This window comes from Alligator sinensis, unplaced genomic scaffold, assembly GCF_000455745.1.
Source record: "Alligator sinensis unplaced genomic scaffold, ASM45574v1 scaffold844_1, whole genome shotgun sequence".
Taxonomy (NCBI): Eukaryota; Metazoa; Chordata; order Crocodylia; family Alligatoridae; genus Alligator; species Alligator sinensis.
The window spans coordinates 72,905-90,674 of record NW_005842715.1 but is presented as its reverse complement, the minus strand read 5'-3'; the positions used below and the strand labels follow the sequence as shown (position 1 = coordinate 90,674).

General features: G+C 44.8%; 1 protein-coding gene across 1 annotated transcript in view; it reads right to left on the bottom strand.

The window, feature by feature from the left end:
• The window catches only part of MYLK3 (myosin light chain kinase 3), a 45,405-nt gene extending 30,329 nt beyond the window's left edge, over nucleotides 1–15,076 (bottom strand). The window contains exon 1 of the mRNA XM_025216246.1: nucleotides 14,833–15,076. Within this exon, the coding sequence (XP_025072031.1) occupies nucleotides 14,833–15,072 (240 nt within the window). The 5' untranslated portion in view covers nucleotides 15,073–15,076. The remainder of the gene's footprint in view (nucleotides 1–14,832) is intronic.
• Between the last annotated feature and the right edge of the window lie 2,694 nt (nucleotides 15,077–17,770).

Sequence of the window (17,770 nt, the reverse complement as noted above, 5' to 3'; positions counted from 1 at the left end):
CCCACCACTGCATGCACAAAGGGGAAGTAGGGGCACATTCCCCCACCTTGGCTCCCCCACATCACACCCCTGGATGAGCCACTATGATTGCCCCACAACCCAGCCTGGCCAGGGCTCCATTCACGGGCTGGGACCCCAGTTGGGCCAGGTCCAGGGACAATGGAAGCCCAGTGGCTCCTCCAGAGGTGCAGCACAGCACCAGGGAACCAAGGAGGAATATGCCCCCCCAATCTTTGCTCGGGGCAAGAGCGGGTTGCAGCTGAAGGGTTGGATCTGCCTGCTTCTAACCTCCGTGCCTTGCTGCTGCCATTTTGAAAGTGTCACGGTGCCACGCCGCACCACGTGCCTCGCTGCAGCGGCAGGATTTGCATGGTGCCGCGCCACTTTCGAAACGGTGACAGCGAGGCACAGAGACAGGGAGCAGGCAGAGCCTAGCTCACAGCTGCAGCCCACCTTTGCCCCATGCAAAGATTGGGGGGCATGTGCCCACCCCACCCTTGGCTCCCCAGCACTATGCCTCTGGAGGAGCTGCCGGGCTCCAATTGTCCCACAACCGAACCTGGCATGGGTCTCATTTACCGTGAATGGGGCCCTGGCTGGACCAGGTTGTGGGACAATCCCCACAACGCAGCACAGAGCAGGACATGGGCAGGGGTGAATGATTTGACCCTCCACCCCCACCCTGCTGCCTCCTGCACTGTGAGGGTCTTGATCTGTCCCCTCCCTCTGAAGCCCAGGTAAAGAAAGACACTCACCTGCTTGCTGGGATGGCTGCAATCCTGCTGTGCAGGGTATGAGGGTGTGCACACCCCTCCTCCCTGCTGCAGCAGCCTGCAGGCAAGCTGCCCTCCAACCATACCTGCTGCCTCCTGCATTTGGGGAGGGCTGAGCCTGGTTAGCACCCCCTTTTGCCACCTATGACCACTGCCATAGAACCACACTGCAGTAAGTGGTGCCAGTAATAAAGACAAATGTTCATCTAGCAATCTTTTGAAGATCTGTGTTTACATACAGAACAATACAACACAGGCCTTGCCTATATAAAGATCCTTCATGCTGCTCTCCAAATGCACTTCAACCATAATTTAGATGGATGGCCTCTAAAGATGGGAAACTTGGATAGCTGGAGTTCCTGCTAAAATATGAGGTTTCCAAGTTTCTAGTGGAAACTGGACTAAGATCACCAAACTTACCATACAGAAGCCAAGAAACAGATATCAGATGCTGACAAAACTTTAATGTAGTACTAATCTAGGTTAGAAAAAAATCCAAACAGCCTCATGGGTCCTTATGCCATTACAAACCTTGTGAGCTACCGCAAAACAATATCACCTCAGCACAACACACTTAATTATTTTAATGTGTGAGCTGTGTCAAAATATGCTTTAAAAGTACATTAAATCAATCTATTGTACTTTTGCAACTACAGCTTAAGCTTCCCCACGTTCTTTTCTTACATTAACTGTTTTAAATCTCCAAAAACAATCTTGCAAGCTCACAAGTTGATATATGAGCTTACAGGCACCCGTCGGTCAGGTCTGGCCACAATTGCTTTGCACTTATCTTTCCAAACTAATAAACCTCATTGCAGCTCTTAGAAACTGACATAGCATATACAGGATCTCCAAATCATTAACAATATTTAAAAAGAAATGTATATTTTTCAAGAGCAGCTGACAGATCTGATGATGAAAATTGATTAGGGATGACGTCTCATTTACATCAAAACCCTCAGGAGATGCAGAGATGGCTCTTCATAACTTTAGTTAGCATTTTGTGCACAGTCAAAAAGATAGCAAGTCTTTCCTTTACTCAAAAGGCACATGGGCCACAGTGCACCTGGTGCTGATTCATAAGCACTAACTTTGCACTCCAGCTTATGTTCACTCAGGAGTCTGATATCAACAATAACCATATTAAAGACACAGTGGATTAATGTATCTTCCATTTTTAGACTTTTCATTTTTTCCCCCAAGGCAGGTGCACAAATATTGTACTGAAAATGTCAAGACAGCACATAATGTTCTTTGACTGCATACATTTACATACTTTTATATCTGCACATTCCATTCCAGTTGCATCCAAATTAGTGGCTTGCCTCCAAAAAGTATGAAGCCTTGCTGCGTTCCGCATTTATTGCTCCATGTCAAATGTTGTTCTAATTTATAACAAAAAGTGCCAGGCATGCAAGCTCAGTTCTCTTCTTTCTACTTATAGGAGGAGTTCTGCAGGCTATGCTAAGGCTCCTTTCCACACTTGTCAAAACCCTTTGTGCGTTTGCACAGGTGTAACTGATTGAATGTCAGCAGGGATTCTGTTGAGGATGCACAAGAAGGAATAGAGTACAATTCCTTCCATTAGCAGTATTAGTTCTGCAGTAAGGCTAACAAGGGTAGAAGCCCTGAAAGCAAAATCTTGTCCCCCTAATTGATTCACACATTAGGAGCAGATCTGTTACCATTTCTAAATATTTGACTTTTTAAAGAAAAATAGCATCTAAGTAATCTGGAGTTTGCTCCAAAGTCCATAGGTCGCATCCGGATGAGTACAGCCATATGGTATACGTGCTGCAAACACATTTGTGGCACCACATACTGCACATTTATACGTTCTCCACGCTGCAAGGGTGTGCTGCCCATGCATGCGCTTCTCCACTTTTTTTTTTCCTGTGGGTTTTTTTGACCCCTGGATATCTGGGGGGTCAAAAAAGCTGAAGAACAGAAAAGCAGAGCAGCATATGCAAGGGCAGCACGTGCCACTCAAAACCAGAGCCAGGCTACCTGGAGCCATGCTCTGGCTACCAGCCAGGCTCCACGCGGCACAAATTACCACTGCTGCAGCAATGTCCCAGGATCACAGGTAAGGCTGCTGGGGCCAGCCCAGTGCTGGCCCCAGCCTCCCCTAGCCTACCCAGGGTAACTTGCCATGCACCAAAGCACATGTGGCACAGGCATTGCCCAGGGACAAGTAGCTGCAGTGCAAGGTGCACTGCCACTACTCATCCCCAGGGAACCAAATATCCACACACGTCTGGACATGCCTGTGGCAACACAATAGGGAGCACTACTACACCAAACCACCCACCTCACTGTGCCAGACCCAAAACCACGCTTCAGGAGTCTCCTCAGGTGAACCTACAGCCAACTGTCCCCCTTCTTGGAGAACCCCTGCAAGCCTGGGGTAACGCTGCCACCACCCAGGCACTGGTCTCTGTTAGGGCTCATACAGCCCAGGGTACACAGACCCTGCAAGCTTTGGAGGGTGGTTTGCCAACTGGTAAGGCTTCTGGGTGCTTCTTTTAGCTCAAAGTCTCCCAGGATAATCTTGGGTATGACTGAGTTAGTCAATAAACAACCAAGCTCTGCTGGGAGCAAAAAGCATTCTCTGTCCCCTCACACCTCAGGCATTCATAGAATAAAACAGCCAGTCACACTGTAGCCCGATACCTTTATTGTTCAGGGAGAAGGGGCGTGGTGGTTAAACAATGGACTATAAGAGAAAAACACCTTGACCAAGTTCTAATACATTGAGTCTCTCAAATATGGACTCAGTGGCCCTTTTAAATATGCATCTAAATTAATTTAGCCCTAATCTACTAGAGAGTTTTCAGGCATACTCATTGTAAAACATCCAGGCAACCCCTGGAGGTACTTTTCATGCTGCTTGCAAAATGCCCGCCAAAAGAAGCACAAGCTTCCGTCCTCCACTCAGGAATTTTTATAGCCCAGTCACCAGGTTGAACCAAGAGGCCAGAGTGAAAAACAGAGGGGTAGATGGAATGTCCATTGAGATCAATGCAAAGATACTCACTAATTTCACTGAGATTTGGGTCAGATCCCTTTGGAAGGTCTCTACGTTACCAACATTCACTAGTGGTTTCCAGACCCAGAATATTATGCTCTATTTTCCTTCCAATCTTGAGAAAACACCTCAGTATTCACATTTCATTGTAGGGACATATTTTAATTAAGGATAGAGACATTTTAAATTAAAAATGTTCTTATACTTGTGTTTCAAATTTAAAACTGTTTCAGGCAAGCTTTCCAGTGAGTGGCATGGATCATGGCAAAAATTAGTTGGTCCACCTAATTTTTAAATCCTTGTAGTAGACAACTTGGCTAGGGACAGAAGTTACACATAGACTGGTTTAAGTGATCAGAAACTGATTTAAATCTGTAACAGGACAGAAGTTCAGTGCACATAAACCAGCTTTGAAATGGCTGAAACTGGTTTAAGATAAACCTGGTTGAATGTACAATCAGATTTAATTGATTTGGATCAAACCAGTTTATGAAACTTCTGTCCCAGATCCCTTCCTGTTTCAAGTTAAATCAGAGACCCCCAACATCCCAGCATTTTGCAGCCCTGGACTGGGCTGTGCTGTCTGCTCTAGACAGCAGAGCTGGCCACACCCCTCTGCTCCCTAGCTGGAGCAGTGAGGGCTGGCTCACTGCCCCTACAGGCAAATCCCTGCTGGGGTCTGGGGCCAGGGATGGGGGTTAAACTTCCCTTCCCGCAATTACAGAGCTGCCCTGCTCTGCTTACTTAGTGCTGGCTACAACTATGGACTACAAATCCCAGAGACACCTGGAAGCAGGAAGAGGAAGTGATGAGCAACCCTGCAGAGTCCTACTACTATAACTCTGGACTGAAAATCCCAGAGATCTCAGGAGTTGCATGAAGAAGCCAACACACAGCCCATGCTGGATACATGCCAGAGAGCCATACTCTAGCACCCCCTCCTCCCCGCCCTCCCCCCAGCTTCTGGCTTGAGCCTCTGCAGACATGTGGCTGCATTTCTTGACTCAAAGTGAATGTCTGTTCATTTGCTTATTGGTTCAATCTTTGCAGCTTAGACTAACCTGCAAAGACTGAATCAATTCAGCCTTGGGCTTTTGGACTGTCTGTACTTAGCCCTAGATATAGTTTGTAAAAACCACTGCAAAAACCCATGCATCACTGTCGTAGTTTTCCAGTATTTAGAAAACCACTCTCTCAGGACTGTGATTTACAAAACACAGTAGGAATACCATCTACAGAGTGATTCATCTTATTCGTCTATTTGTTCTTTTAGCACAGGTAAAATGAATTAGTGTAGAAGGAACCAACACCTCCTCCACCACCAGTAGTTACTTAGAAATCGCTATGACCAATTTCAAGCACTGTTCAACTCAAGCTTAAATTTACAGAAGTGTCCATGCATGTCTCAATTTGGGCATTAAAAGTAGAAGCTCCCCACATTTCTGCTCTTTTAAAAATGTTCTAAGTTCTTAGTGTGAACTCCACAGCCAAATGTCACACTACTTTTTTAACAACATGCTCGATATCAGCCATGAAATGGCTGGGAGTAACTCAAACCACATTACTTATCATTTGACTGGACCTGACAAGTGTTTAAGTGGCTGGTACCTGGTTCCAGAAAAGTTCATAAGTGGATACACTGAAACATCTGGATTAATTTCAGGCTGCATCATGCCTAGAACAAATAACTTTATCTGTCTTTGTCTTCATCATGCTTCCCTCTAAACCTGGTGGTTATGGCAGACATACATCAGACATGAAGCAATACCATTCTGTGTTAATAGCTATTCTACCCAAGCAAGAGAATCTTTGATTGAGACAGGCCAGATATGCGCAATTCCTGCTAAAAAACAGAATAGCAGCTCTGGCAAAACTGCAGAGCAAGTAGCCCTTCCTTGTTGTCTGTTCCACATTCATCTGCTGATTTAAATCTATGTGACATTTTGATTTGACGTCATTCACAAGTACAAGAATACTTCATCAGTTGAGGCTTAGTCTCAATAATACATGATGAATAGCAACAGTGTTGTAAAGCTAATGGATTCTGCAAGCTCTCCTGTGTTCCCCACAAACACACAAAATAATTACACACACAAAGCCAGTGGCTATTCCCATCAGTGAAACACCAGCCTCCAAACTTCTGCACAGTGGCAGAAGCTAGGAGCTGATCTGTTTTAATAAACATCACTCCAGGATTCCCTGAAAACCTTTCAGTGTAAATTTGAACAGCCTCAAATTGGTCTCAGTGAAGTACATTAGAACATCATAATCCTTTTTTTTTTTCCCATTTGAATTTACCAGTCCACTGAGAATGCTAAATTCAACCAAAAAACCCTGAGCAACAACAATACCTAGTACTCTGGAAGTCTTCTATATATATATTCAAAGCTTTGTATTGCATATTAAATCACTCCTCGCAACAACTCCATGAAGCTGGGTAGTTCTGACATCCACTTTATTTATTTATTTTTTACTGGTAGAGCAGATGTCAGGGAAGGGGTACATGAACTACTCAAAGCTACACATGGACTAGGTACAGAAATTACATGTAAACCAATATAAAAGTTATTGGAAACTGGTCTAAATCAGTCATGAAACAGAAGTTCAGTGCACATAAACCAGTTAAAAATGGCAGAATCCGATATAAACTACACTGGAATGGATGTAGTATAAGATTTAATGAGTTTAGGTTAGACTGTCCTATCTAACTTCGGCACCAGATTCCCCCCCAGAAAGAACAACTAGGGGGGTGTGAAGCAAGGGCTTCCTCCCTCCCCCACCGACTGACCCAGCAAGGCTTCTTTCCCCACCCCTGGCAGCTGCTACTGGGGGGAAGGTGGGGAAAGGGGAGGCCCCCACCCCAGCCAAAACAGCTGTGGGAGGCCCTCATGGGGGGACTCCACTCCCCGCATCTGGTTCCCAGCATAGTAGAGAGGTGCACAGCAGAGAGCCATGGCTCATGCCTGCAGCTATAAGGCGGTTTGGGGGGTGGAAAATGGAGCCCCACACCATGCAGCTCTGGCTGTGAACCAGCACAGCAAGAGCCTCTGCTCCCTCTAGGGGATCTGCTCCCCCTACCCCTAGTTCCCAGTTTAGCGGACAGCTGTGTGGCTCTGAGCCGAGCTGCAGCTCCTCTCTACTGCAAGGTGGTCAAGGGGGTGGTAGGATCCCATCTGTGCTGACTCAGGGCCAGGGTTGCATGGCAGGGGGCTCTGCTCCTTCACACAATGCTCCTGACAGCTGCAGGGATGAGCCATGGCCTGGAGGTCCATGGCTCTCCACTACACCGGGAACTGGAAGATGGAGGGAGACGGGGGAAGGGGGACAGAGTCAGCTCCACTGTGTGGACACGACCCAGACCCCCAAGACCTGAGCCAGCAAGCTGCGGGGGGGCTGCATGCAGGGGGCTTCGTCATCCCCTCAGCCATCACTGACAGCAGACAGCTGGCAGGGAGACGGTGCTGGGGAGAGGTGCCATGCTGGCCAATCTGGGGTGGCCAGCTGCTTGGCTTTCTCCAGCAGCCTACAGGTCTCGGCCCAAAAGCACTGCCCCCCCACCCCCACCCCACCCCAGCCGCCAAAGGGCAACAGTGAGTTCTGTTCACTCCCAAATTTATCTAGGGTGCTTAGAAAAAGCCACAGAAATTACTGTGAAGCATAAATCTGCCTTGCTCTTTTTGAACCTCTGTATCTGGCCATGAAGTCTGCATCAGAGCTGGTATTAAATAATTCACAAAAGTCTAATTTCCAGCCACCAGACTGACAAAACACAAATTCTACTTCCTTCCCAAAACCTTGGTCCCATGTATTTAAGTGACTTATGCACTTCCATATCCCTGTCCTTAGAAGACTAGTCTACTATCAAATAGAGCTAATTTTGGAGAATTAAATTACAGACATTTTAGCCTAAATTTTATTTCACTCATTACACCCAATAACACCACTTAGGTCTTCCTAAATAGTTCCTCTTCCTTTTCAATACTTGCACTCTTCAACTACTTGCAGTTAAGTACCATACCAGTTGTGATTATTGGTGAGCCAGGCTAGATATAGTCAATTCATTTAGTTTTTCTTCATTATCTGTTTTAGGTACTCATAGGTTTCCATTGGTGAAATATCGGATCATCTCACCATGAACGTACATAAATGCCTAAAGTCAGTTCCTCCAGTTAAATCAACCTGTTCACCTTTTAACTTTATTGGTTAGCTGACTTTATTCCAATTCATATACTTCTTTCAAAAAACAGAATTGCTCCAAAATGACCCAAGTATTCTCCAATGAATGTAGTCCCATTGGTGCTACAGAGAGAGGAATGGGATGAAGTGCCTATCTACATACATAGCACCCCAAATCACACTGGCTTCTTAAGCCCCTATGCCACATAGTGGCCACCTGCTACCACTCCTACTGCATTGGGGAGTGAACGTAGAGAGATATTACTTGACATTACTGCTTTCTGTATCCCAGTTAGTACTAACTCTTATAGGAACTGGCAGGATCAGTAGTGGCTACAGGAAGAGAGAGTTTAAAGTGGGCGCCACAAGCACAGGGTGCAGTTGGCTAGTAGACCCTGTAAAGTAACAGGACCTCTGGAACTAATTCTCTAAAAAATATCCCAAGAAACTCCTAAATGTTATTACCCACCTCGTGATACGTAAACCATGGTGTCACCAGTCAGTTGGCCAGACCCACCACAAAAAAGACAGTGCAATTAGCAAGGAGGTACTACAAACAAATACAAACACACAACCTGGATTTCCAGATCACAAGAAAAGCATGGAAGTACCAGGAAAAAAACAACAGTCTGGATAGAGAGCAGCCCACTGGAGTAAGGAGGAAACAAAAGTAAAATTGACTAGTGTAATGAGGAAAAAAAAAAGAGTGAATCATCAAGCTCAGGTCCCTATGGTCACAGGCAGCAACATAATAAATATTTATCCAAAACAATTTACAAGGTGTGCTCTGCTATATACCATGGCCACAAAGCATCCCTGGAAGACAAGCTAAAATTCAAAATGGACCCCCAATGGGTCAAAATGCCCAAAATGTGGTCTGATACATGGAGATAACTAAGTCATCCAGCCAATGATAAACTTTGCCATGCCTTTTGGCACCCATATGCCACTGGGTATAAATGCCTAGAGCATCAGCTAGGCCTCAAAGGCATTCCAATATAAACTAAAACTGACAATAGAGGGAATCTCAGATATCAAGAATGTAGCAATGACATTTTCACTGTAGGAGAAGAGATGAAGAAACAGGCAAACTAGCGCTAAGGTACAAAGCTATAACTATTGAACGGATGCTGGAAGCAAACCATTACCCTAAACGCAGACAAACTGAAGCTGAGTAGGACTGACATCTGCTACATCTGTGCATCTGTTGCTTTTTGAGGGACCCTGAGAAACTGTGGTCCATAAAGGAAATGCCAAGAGTGACAATACAAAGGAAGCCCAATAACTAATGATGCTCACCAACTCCCTGCAAATTCTGCAAAAAACATTCAGAAGCCTCTGAATCCTTGAGACAGTAAAACCTGGGAATGGTTAGAGACCCAAAAACAAGAATTTGGAAGAGTAAAGGAAGCCAGGCAGCAATCCTAGGAATACTACAAAGCACTGACAGCTACGCATGATAACCAGGATCATCACTGATACAAGACCAGCAGCCCCTTGCATTTGCTAGTAAAAGCCTGAAAGGTGTAGAAATATGCCGAGTTAGAAAAGGAGATTCAGTTTGGGGCACAAGCTCAATGAGTTTGCCTAAGCCATCAAAACGCATACCGCCAAGATTATGGTGCTACTACGATGTGAGAAGGTACTGCTCAGAAAAGCCACAGATATGCTAAATAAGGTCTGCCTTAGTACCACAATGATGGTTCACCACAACAGGAGATGAACGCAGTGTGGCTCAGGGATAGTTTATGACAGGCTCCAGGAAATCCAGCAAACGGGATGGGCTGCTCCAATGAGTAAAAAGTTCAGCCTCTAAGGTTAGTCAGATGACAAGCACTTTATGAAGCAGGAAGTTACTTCCAAGCTGCCTGTGCAACATGTGGACAAACAGTAATCCCAGCAGATTGAAGAACTGATGCCATGAGACTGATACATTTCAGTCCAAAAAATAGAAGCATGCTGGACGGGGAGCCAGGATGCTGATGGACTGCATTATCTTGGCTTCCCTAGGGCTGGGGACCCTAGGCTTCCAGGCTCTCGAGGTGGTTGGCCAAAAGCAATTAAGACAATAACAAGCTATACACACAGCCTGCCGCAACAAAGGAATAAAGGTCTAGAGAAAGCTGCACCCATCTGAGCAGCTCTGTGGCAAAGCAATGGCAAACGGCAACCATACAAATTGCAGTGGTACACAGGTCATAATGAAATAGCTGCAGACTCAGGACAGCAATGGAGACGAAACCAAAGACAGATGCAGTGCAACGGCAAGCCTGACAGCACGCCAGAATCAGAAGCACTTAGAGCCTCAGCCATCAGCTGGTCCAGTGTAGGAGTCAGAAGAAATAAGGCATTTGAACAAATGAACAAACACAGAAACCAACAGGATGATCCAGAGAGAATGAAGGCAGCAGCAAGACAGAAGCAGGTCACCCACCCACAGCAATTATGCAAACAAGAAGTGTGAAACTGGACTGAAGACTAGTATGCCTAAAGGATTGAAGGGACAAACAGGTTACAATGAACTAGTAATAAAAGCCACTTTCTAATCAATTCTTTCACAGCAAGTTGCCCAACACTGGCATAGAACAACAAAATGGTTGCAAGGAGAGAGGTAATATGCTGCTTGGAAACTGATAAAGCAAGACATTTTGCAGGAGGGAAATACCTGAAGGAGCCACAGCTCTCTCTCTGGCATGTAGCTGGAATGCTACTTCCAGATGCTTCACCTCTAGCACTAGTTTTCTTTAAGAGAAATATGGAACCTTCATTTTATTACCCAGCATGTGAAATACCTTTCACTGAATATCTGGAAACTAAAATGGATTTGCAAGCAATTTGTAAACACCCACAGATCGTCATGTGTGGAGTTGCCCAAGTCCATCACAACACATTATGCGCCAGAGTCAGCTGAGCTGGCCACTTCTATACGCAGCAACCAGGCAGAGCACCAAGCACAAAGGCAGAAAGAGACAGCACTTGACAAGCAGACATAAACAATAGGCTACAATCTGAAACCAACAGCAAGTCGATAGCAAAACCCTCAGCAGCCCCAGCTGGTGCAGATCTTGATGCAGCAATACAAACTGTCAGGTAACATGTTAGCAGAGGTCAATTAGTGTTAATAGCAAGCCAATGGATCAAATTCTACCTTCAGACCAACTCTCAGGCTCCAAAAAGAACTAATGTGCATAAATCCAAGGGCAGAATGTGGCTGTGTGCGTTTCCCATTGAGTTTCATGTTGCAATAATAAAATATATTACATTTCTGAGCACTTTCCCTCATGAATTTAGACCTCATTAGGGACCTACCAAATTCTTGGGCCCTGGGAGCCAATTATACAGCTGTAACATGGCCAGAGCCCCCAATTTCACAGCCATATCATAGCTGGGGCCGCCATTTTTAAGGCGAGACAAAGTGGGCCCCCCCCCCCAACACACTTCTGATTGGCTGAGGGGCCACCTCTCACATGCCATTGGCTGCTGCTTGAGGGCTGAGGGGACGCGGAGCAAACCAGGAGGTGGGTGGCTGCCGGCCACCATGCAAGAGCCTGCCATCTGCTTGCACATTCAGGCTTAGGCCTCCTGCTGCTAAATACCCCTTGGACAGTGGGACGTGCTCCCTATTGCCCTGCACAAGAGACAGATGGAGAGAGACAGACTCGCATGTCTCTCTCTCCGCTTGCCTATTATTAGCTTTGTTTTGTCAGGTCTTAAAAACATCCAAGGATGGAGATTCCACAACTTCTCTGGGTAACCTGTTCCAGCATTTTACTACCTTCCTCATATGAAAGTTCTTCCTAATATCCAACCTAAACTTCTCGTTGCAACTTGAGACCATTCCTCCTTGTTCTATCACCTGCCACCACTGAGAAGGCAACAATACCGTTACTATTCTGATACTGCATTTGTCATCTGGACACCCCCAAGCATTTTACAGGAGATACAAGCATCTTTATCCCATAGTATAAAGAAAAAATTAAAGTACAAGGACATAACTAGTAGCAGAACTGGGGTTAAAACCAAGTTCTTCCTGAGTCTTCACCTCATTCTGGAATTAGCAAGCAAGGCTAACTGAGCAAAAGGGACCAAGCTACAAAAGCCCATGAAACTGTATAACTGCATCTAAGGAAGTTGATTTCTATTCACTACACAACCTTAAGTAAACTGGCTCAGTTTGTTTCTCTGGCTCTAAACCTAGAACATATCAGCACTCCACATATTCTTTAACAGGAAATGCAACACACTAAAAAATTAACTCTGAACTTTGGAGTAATTTTATAGGCAGACAAGGTTATTTGGATAATTGTGGTATCATTTATTAGACCAACTGAATAGTTAGAAAAATAGTTCTTCATAAGCTCTCCCTACTCTCCATATGCCTGAAGAAAGGTGTTTGTGCCTGAAAGCTTGTAAAGAACCATTGTTTGAACTATTCAGTTGGTCTAATTAACAATATCACTTTTCCCCAAATAATCTTGTTTGCCTATGTCCTTAGACCAACACAGCTACAACCAACATCCCCGAAACATGGGAGTAATTTAATTGCAGTGGTTTCTGCATTATGCAGAGATCAGGTTAAAAATGCGTACATTTCAAGTTGGCAAATGTCTTTCTACAACCCAGTGTCTTAAGAAATTAAACGATAAGAGGAAAGAGTAGAGGTACACCAATACACAAGTCCGTATCGTATTGGCACCAATAAAAGGAAAATTGACATCATTGGCAATCGGCTGGTTTTGGCTGATGTGGCCAATAATGTCACCAATAAATGCCATGTGCTTGAGCACAGCCACAGCATGCACACGCCCAGCCTGGGAGCTTGGAGAGAAGCGTCCGGCTGGTAAGTCTGTTTGGAAGTGCAGGGAAGGGGTGGAGGGAAGGAAAGGGTGTGGAAAGGGCAGATCAAGGCCCCTGCAGTGAGGGTGGGAGGGGACTAGGGCAAGGGGAGAAGCAGGCCAGAGCCACATGACTTGTCTGGATGGCACGGGGGGGGGGCAGGTTCCACTGCTGGGCTGCACTCAGACAAGGCAAGTGGTGCTGGGAGGCGGGGCTATGGTAAATTTTGGGGTGGCTGTAGCCCCCCCATACCTCCCCCACCCCAGCACTGCCACTGCCCACCCCAAGCACAGCCCTGGCTCACCCCCTCCACTAGGAAGAACCTGGCACCACCCCTGGCCCTAGACCACAGCAACAGCCCACTCTTGCCCTGCACGCAGATCCAGGGAGCACACACACCCCCATGGCACCCCCAGGGGTACATGTATTGACGGGATCTGATCCTCCCTCCCCGCACCCCCCAGATGAGCCACACAGCTCCATCCTGCACCCTGCCCCAGCTGGGCAGCATCTGCCCCAGCCCCATTCCCTCCCCTCACCTCAGGGGCCTCAATTTGCCACCTCCCCCATGTCCCTTCCCTCCAACAAACTTACCAGCCAGACACTGCTCTCCAAGCTTCCCAGCTGGATATCAGCAATCAGATCAGTACTGGCCAATACGGCTTGTTAATAATCGGCCATCGGTACTGGCCCCAAAAATTTTTATCAGTGTACCCCTACGAAAGAGTTACATAGCATTTTACTGTAGGTGGTTTAGAAATAATATCATTCATTTGTCATGAAAAAGCAGCTGGTTAGTGTGTTTAATAATGAGCCAAACACAATTTTCACTTACGCCAGCATAAATTCAGACTAAAATTTTTGACCTTTCCATAAGGAATTATACTCCATCTCTTTGGTCATTCTTGATTATTAAGTGATCAAATGATAATATAGTCTGCAATACTGTGAACTAAAGACCATTAAATGTTTCAGTATGCACAATAAACCCTTGTATTTTGGGAAGAAGTCTTCCACCACTGAAATCGGTAAGATGTTTTGCCATTGACTTTAACTATTAACCATTATCAAGTGCATTTGAAATACTTCCTTTGGATTGTACCATAGACATCATTGAGGCGCCTTTAGACCATCAAAGGAGATAAATGCAAAATTTTAAAGCAGCATATTACAGGCAACCCTTTGGGGCAAAATAAATGAGGGATTATTTATTCCAAAGCAGTCTGAAAGAACATTTACCAGCAAATTTATTGTCTAACAGTAATCTTTTTGGAGACAGGACCCTCTCTTACTATGTGTTTGTAGAGTGCTAGTACAGTGGGACTACGATTGCTGTTCGAGTCCTCTGCAATACAACAGTACAAATTATAACAATATGACAAATTAAGGTTTCAGACATTAAGTACACAACATTCAGGCCGACTGCAGCCATTTAACCACAAGCACAAATAAGCAGATGCACAATTTAGCTGCTTGTGAGATTGTTTCAATAGGGATCTGACATAATCCCATTTGTCTCAATGGAAAAAAATGTTCTTTAAGAATTTAATGACTTGTAAGGATTTAGCTAATAATTAGGAAGGGAATACTCTCATGACACCTACAAATCTTTCTTCAGCTCCTTTTCTTTCCCTTACACTGTGTCAGGCTTTTAATTTTTTTGCAGAAATGTGAACTACTGCATTATAAAATCTCAAACAAGCACAACACCCATTCTCAAGCAAATAGCTATAACAGCTCAAACAATTCACCTCCAGGCAATTTTAATGGCTGCTCTGCTTATTATACTGTACACTTGGTGCTTAGAGCCTTGAAAAAGATGCTAGGTGCAGTCCAATAATAATTTTTTTGCCATCACAAAGGCAGATCTTATGGCCAGCTCCTAAGGCACTTTTCTTCCTGACTTCAGTGGGAGTTCTGCGCGAGACAAGACTGCAGCAGGTTCAAACATACACAGCAACATACACAGCCCAGAAAGGACCTTGGTCCCCAAAACCCTGATCAGTAACAGTCCCTTACCGTAAACCTTTTGATGTAATCAGAAACACAAAATCCTCCCATGCTCAAACGCAGGGATTTGTGTAGCGAAGATTCTTGATACAAAGTTCCCATTTTTTGGCTCCTGTTGCAGTCACCCAGGGAGCCCAAAGCTTTTGCTGAATTACACAGCAAAGCTCCGGTGGATCTTGCTAGAATTCTGCTTATGTGATAAACTAGGCATTTCATCTTATCTGCCACTACAGCAGGCATTTCAATCATTTCACTTCCTTATCGCTAGTACCAAGTTCTATCTGTATCCCTGCAGCTCACTTCCTGAATTGCTGATAAGAGCTACTGTAAGGCATGGAAACAAACTTATCAGAAGGTGATGGCCCAACCACTGAAGAGTCCCCTCTTTGTATTTCTCTGAATGTTACTTGGCTCCTTATTTTTGTTTAGTTTAACTTTTTGTTCCCATATTTCAGGAGTACAGTTAGATTCCACCAGCTGGTTCATTGTCGTGCTGCTCCCACAGTCAGTTATATATGGTACTGCAACAAAGTTTTAATTTGACCTTAATCACATGAACATTTTGCTCTCAAAGTTCAGTGGGCAATATCATAGCAAGGGAGAAAGGTCAGTGGACAGTCTCAAAGACTCCTCCTGTTTTAGTACTTTAACACCTGAGCACTCAAGAACATTCATTTGCATCTGCAAATTTATTAATAGCCAAGCTATTCAAAAGACAGTCCCAGTTTTTTGCATTTGTAAAGCAAATTTCTAGGTGGTGTGAGCATGCATGCCAACAAATGTTGTACCTGCAGAACTGGAGGCTGAGGAAGGCTCTTCTAACCATTTTCTACAGCTATGTTTTAAATAACAAGCGCATTTTAAGTTATTAAGCAGATTAACAGAACCCAGACTCAATGCTCATTCTCAAATAAGTGGCCTCCAATAAATCACTCCTTTATTGTGTCCCAGTAGAAATTAAACTAGTTTTTAGATTGTGGTTCTGTGAAGTAAGGACTGTGTGTGTCCATGTTTCTAGTGTAATGGATCCCATAATACTACATGACCTAAGAAAGAATCAGGTCTGATGGAAGTAGCAAATCCCCTTGCAATTGTGTGGTTGCTTCATTTTTTTTTTGTGAATGCAACAGATTTAGTAACCAATTGTTTTAGTCCCTAGTGAGCAACTAACCCTGCTTGGCTACTACAGTCTTGAGTGCATTAGAAGAAATTAGTTGGATTACACTGAGGAAAAGTAAAGTTAGATCCAGGTTCTCACCCGACACTTCATTAATGGCAGTGACTTCAGCGGAGATGCACGAATGTCAAGGAAGGCGGTGTTTAGAATCAGCACAGGCTATTTCTTCACTGACAAAAGTGCATTTTTTAACCATAGGATAACAAATATGTTTGTTACAGCTGCCTCCCTGTAGAAACTAAATGAAGAACAGAAACTGAAGTTGCCTTGTGAACTAGAAGTATCAGTCACACTCCTGAGGAATCTCTTAAACTCTCTCACAATAAACATAAGGGCCAGTCTCCAGTTAGGTAGGCAAGGTTCTTTGGGTAGATGTGATCTCTTTTATTAGACCAACTGAGTAGCTGGAACAAAGTTATTTGCAAGCTGTTGAGCGCAATTATCCTTCTTCAGGCATAGGAAGTCACCTGAAGAAGGGCGACTGCGCCCAAAAGCTTGCGAAGAACTTTCTTGCAACTACTCAGTTGGTCTAATAAAAGATATCAGATTTACCCAAAGAACCTTGCCTGCCTACGTCCTTAGACTATCACAGCTACAACCAAAAACCCATGTCTCCACTTAGATTTTTATAGCAAGGTAATTAATTTACCGATTCTCACCCCACCACTTCCTCGCTCTCCCGCAAGAACAATAAATTATATTTGGATCAATGCAGACAGTCAGAGAACTGCATGGTGAGGAGAGGATTGGATTGTCATGGTTAAAACAATGGAACGGACTAGTCTAGGTTACTCGGACTAGTCTACGGTACTCGGCATGCCAAAAGCATTTGCTCTAACCCAGAAGGCATGATTTTCAGTTGTGTTCAGCAAGTGACATTTAAGACATGGGTTAAAAGGGCTAGAAGAGATCTGTTCAGGGAAGAAGCTGCTGGGGCTTAGGAAGCCACAATAAAAGTTATTGGGGTTGAAGAACATCTGCTGGGCAATGGGCAGTGTTTGTAGTATAATGCCCTGGCTTGTGACCCAGACAGTCTGCTCCTGGATAAAACACAGGCTTCGAATGCCAGAAAGTCTGGGCTCTATCAGCTTCCTGTGTGATTCTGTATTTAAGCTCTGTGCCTTGATTTCTCCAGCTGTAAGATTGGGTTGCCAATACCTCCCCTTCTCATATGAGGCTTTGCAAAACTTTTAAGAGCCTATGATTCAGTGCCTGTTATGTTATTACCAATATTATTAAAGATGGGGCCAAATCATCATCTCGGGCCCCAGGCATCCCTGAATTCTAGGAAGGTCACAATTCAAACCTGGACCCGGTCCTTATCTCCTGAGCATCCACCACCAAGAATGGGCTCCTGAATCATTCTGCCTGAACAGGGCAAAAAGATTCAAAGGGTCCTGAGGTAACACCCTCAGCAGCAACCCTTATGTCTCCTCTCATGAAAGACAAGGCACACTGACCTGCCCCAAATGCCTGCTGCCAAACCACAGCATACCACACCCCTGCCCCACCTGAAAGTATCACTGACTGCAGTAGAAATCATATGCAACTAAAAGAGGCCCGAGAGGGCAGGTAGTTCATCCCTGCCCTAGGACAGAATTCAACTAAACCCCCCATAACTAACAGGAACAGTCGGCACGTCATGAGCGACTCATTCTTTTATGGGGGTAGCAAGACAAGAGAAGAAAGTCTTTGGCACTCCTTCCAAAGTATTTCTGCACAGAAAGGCCAGGGCATTGTGTAGAAGATAGAGTGTGATTTATGAAGTCA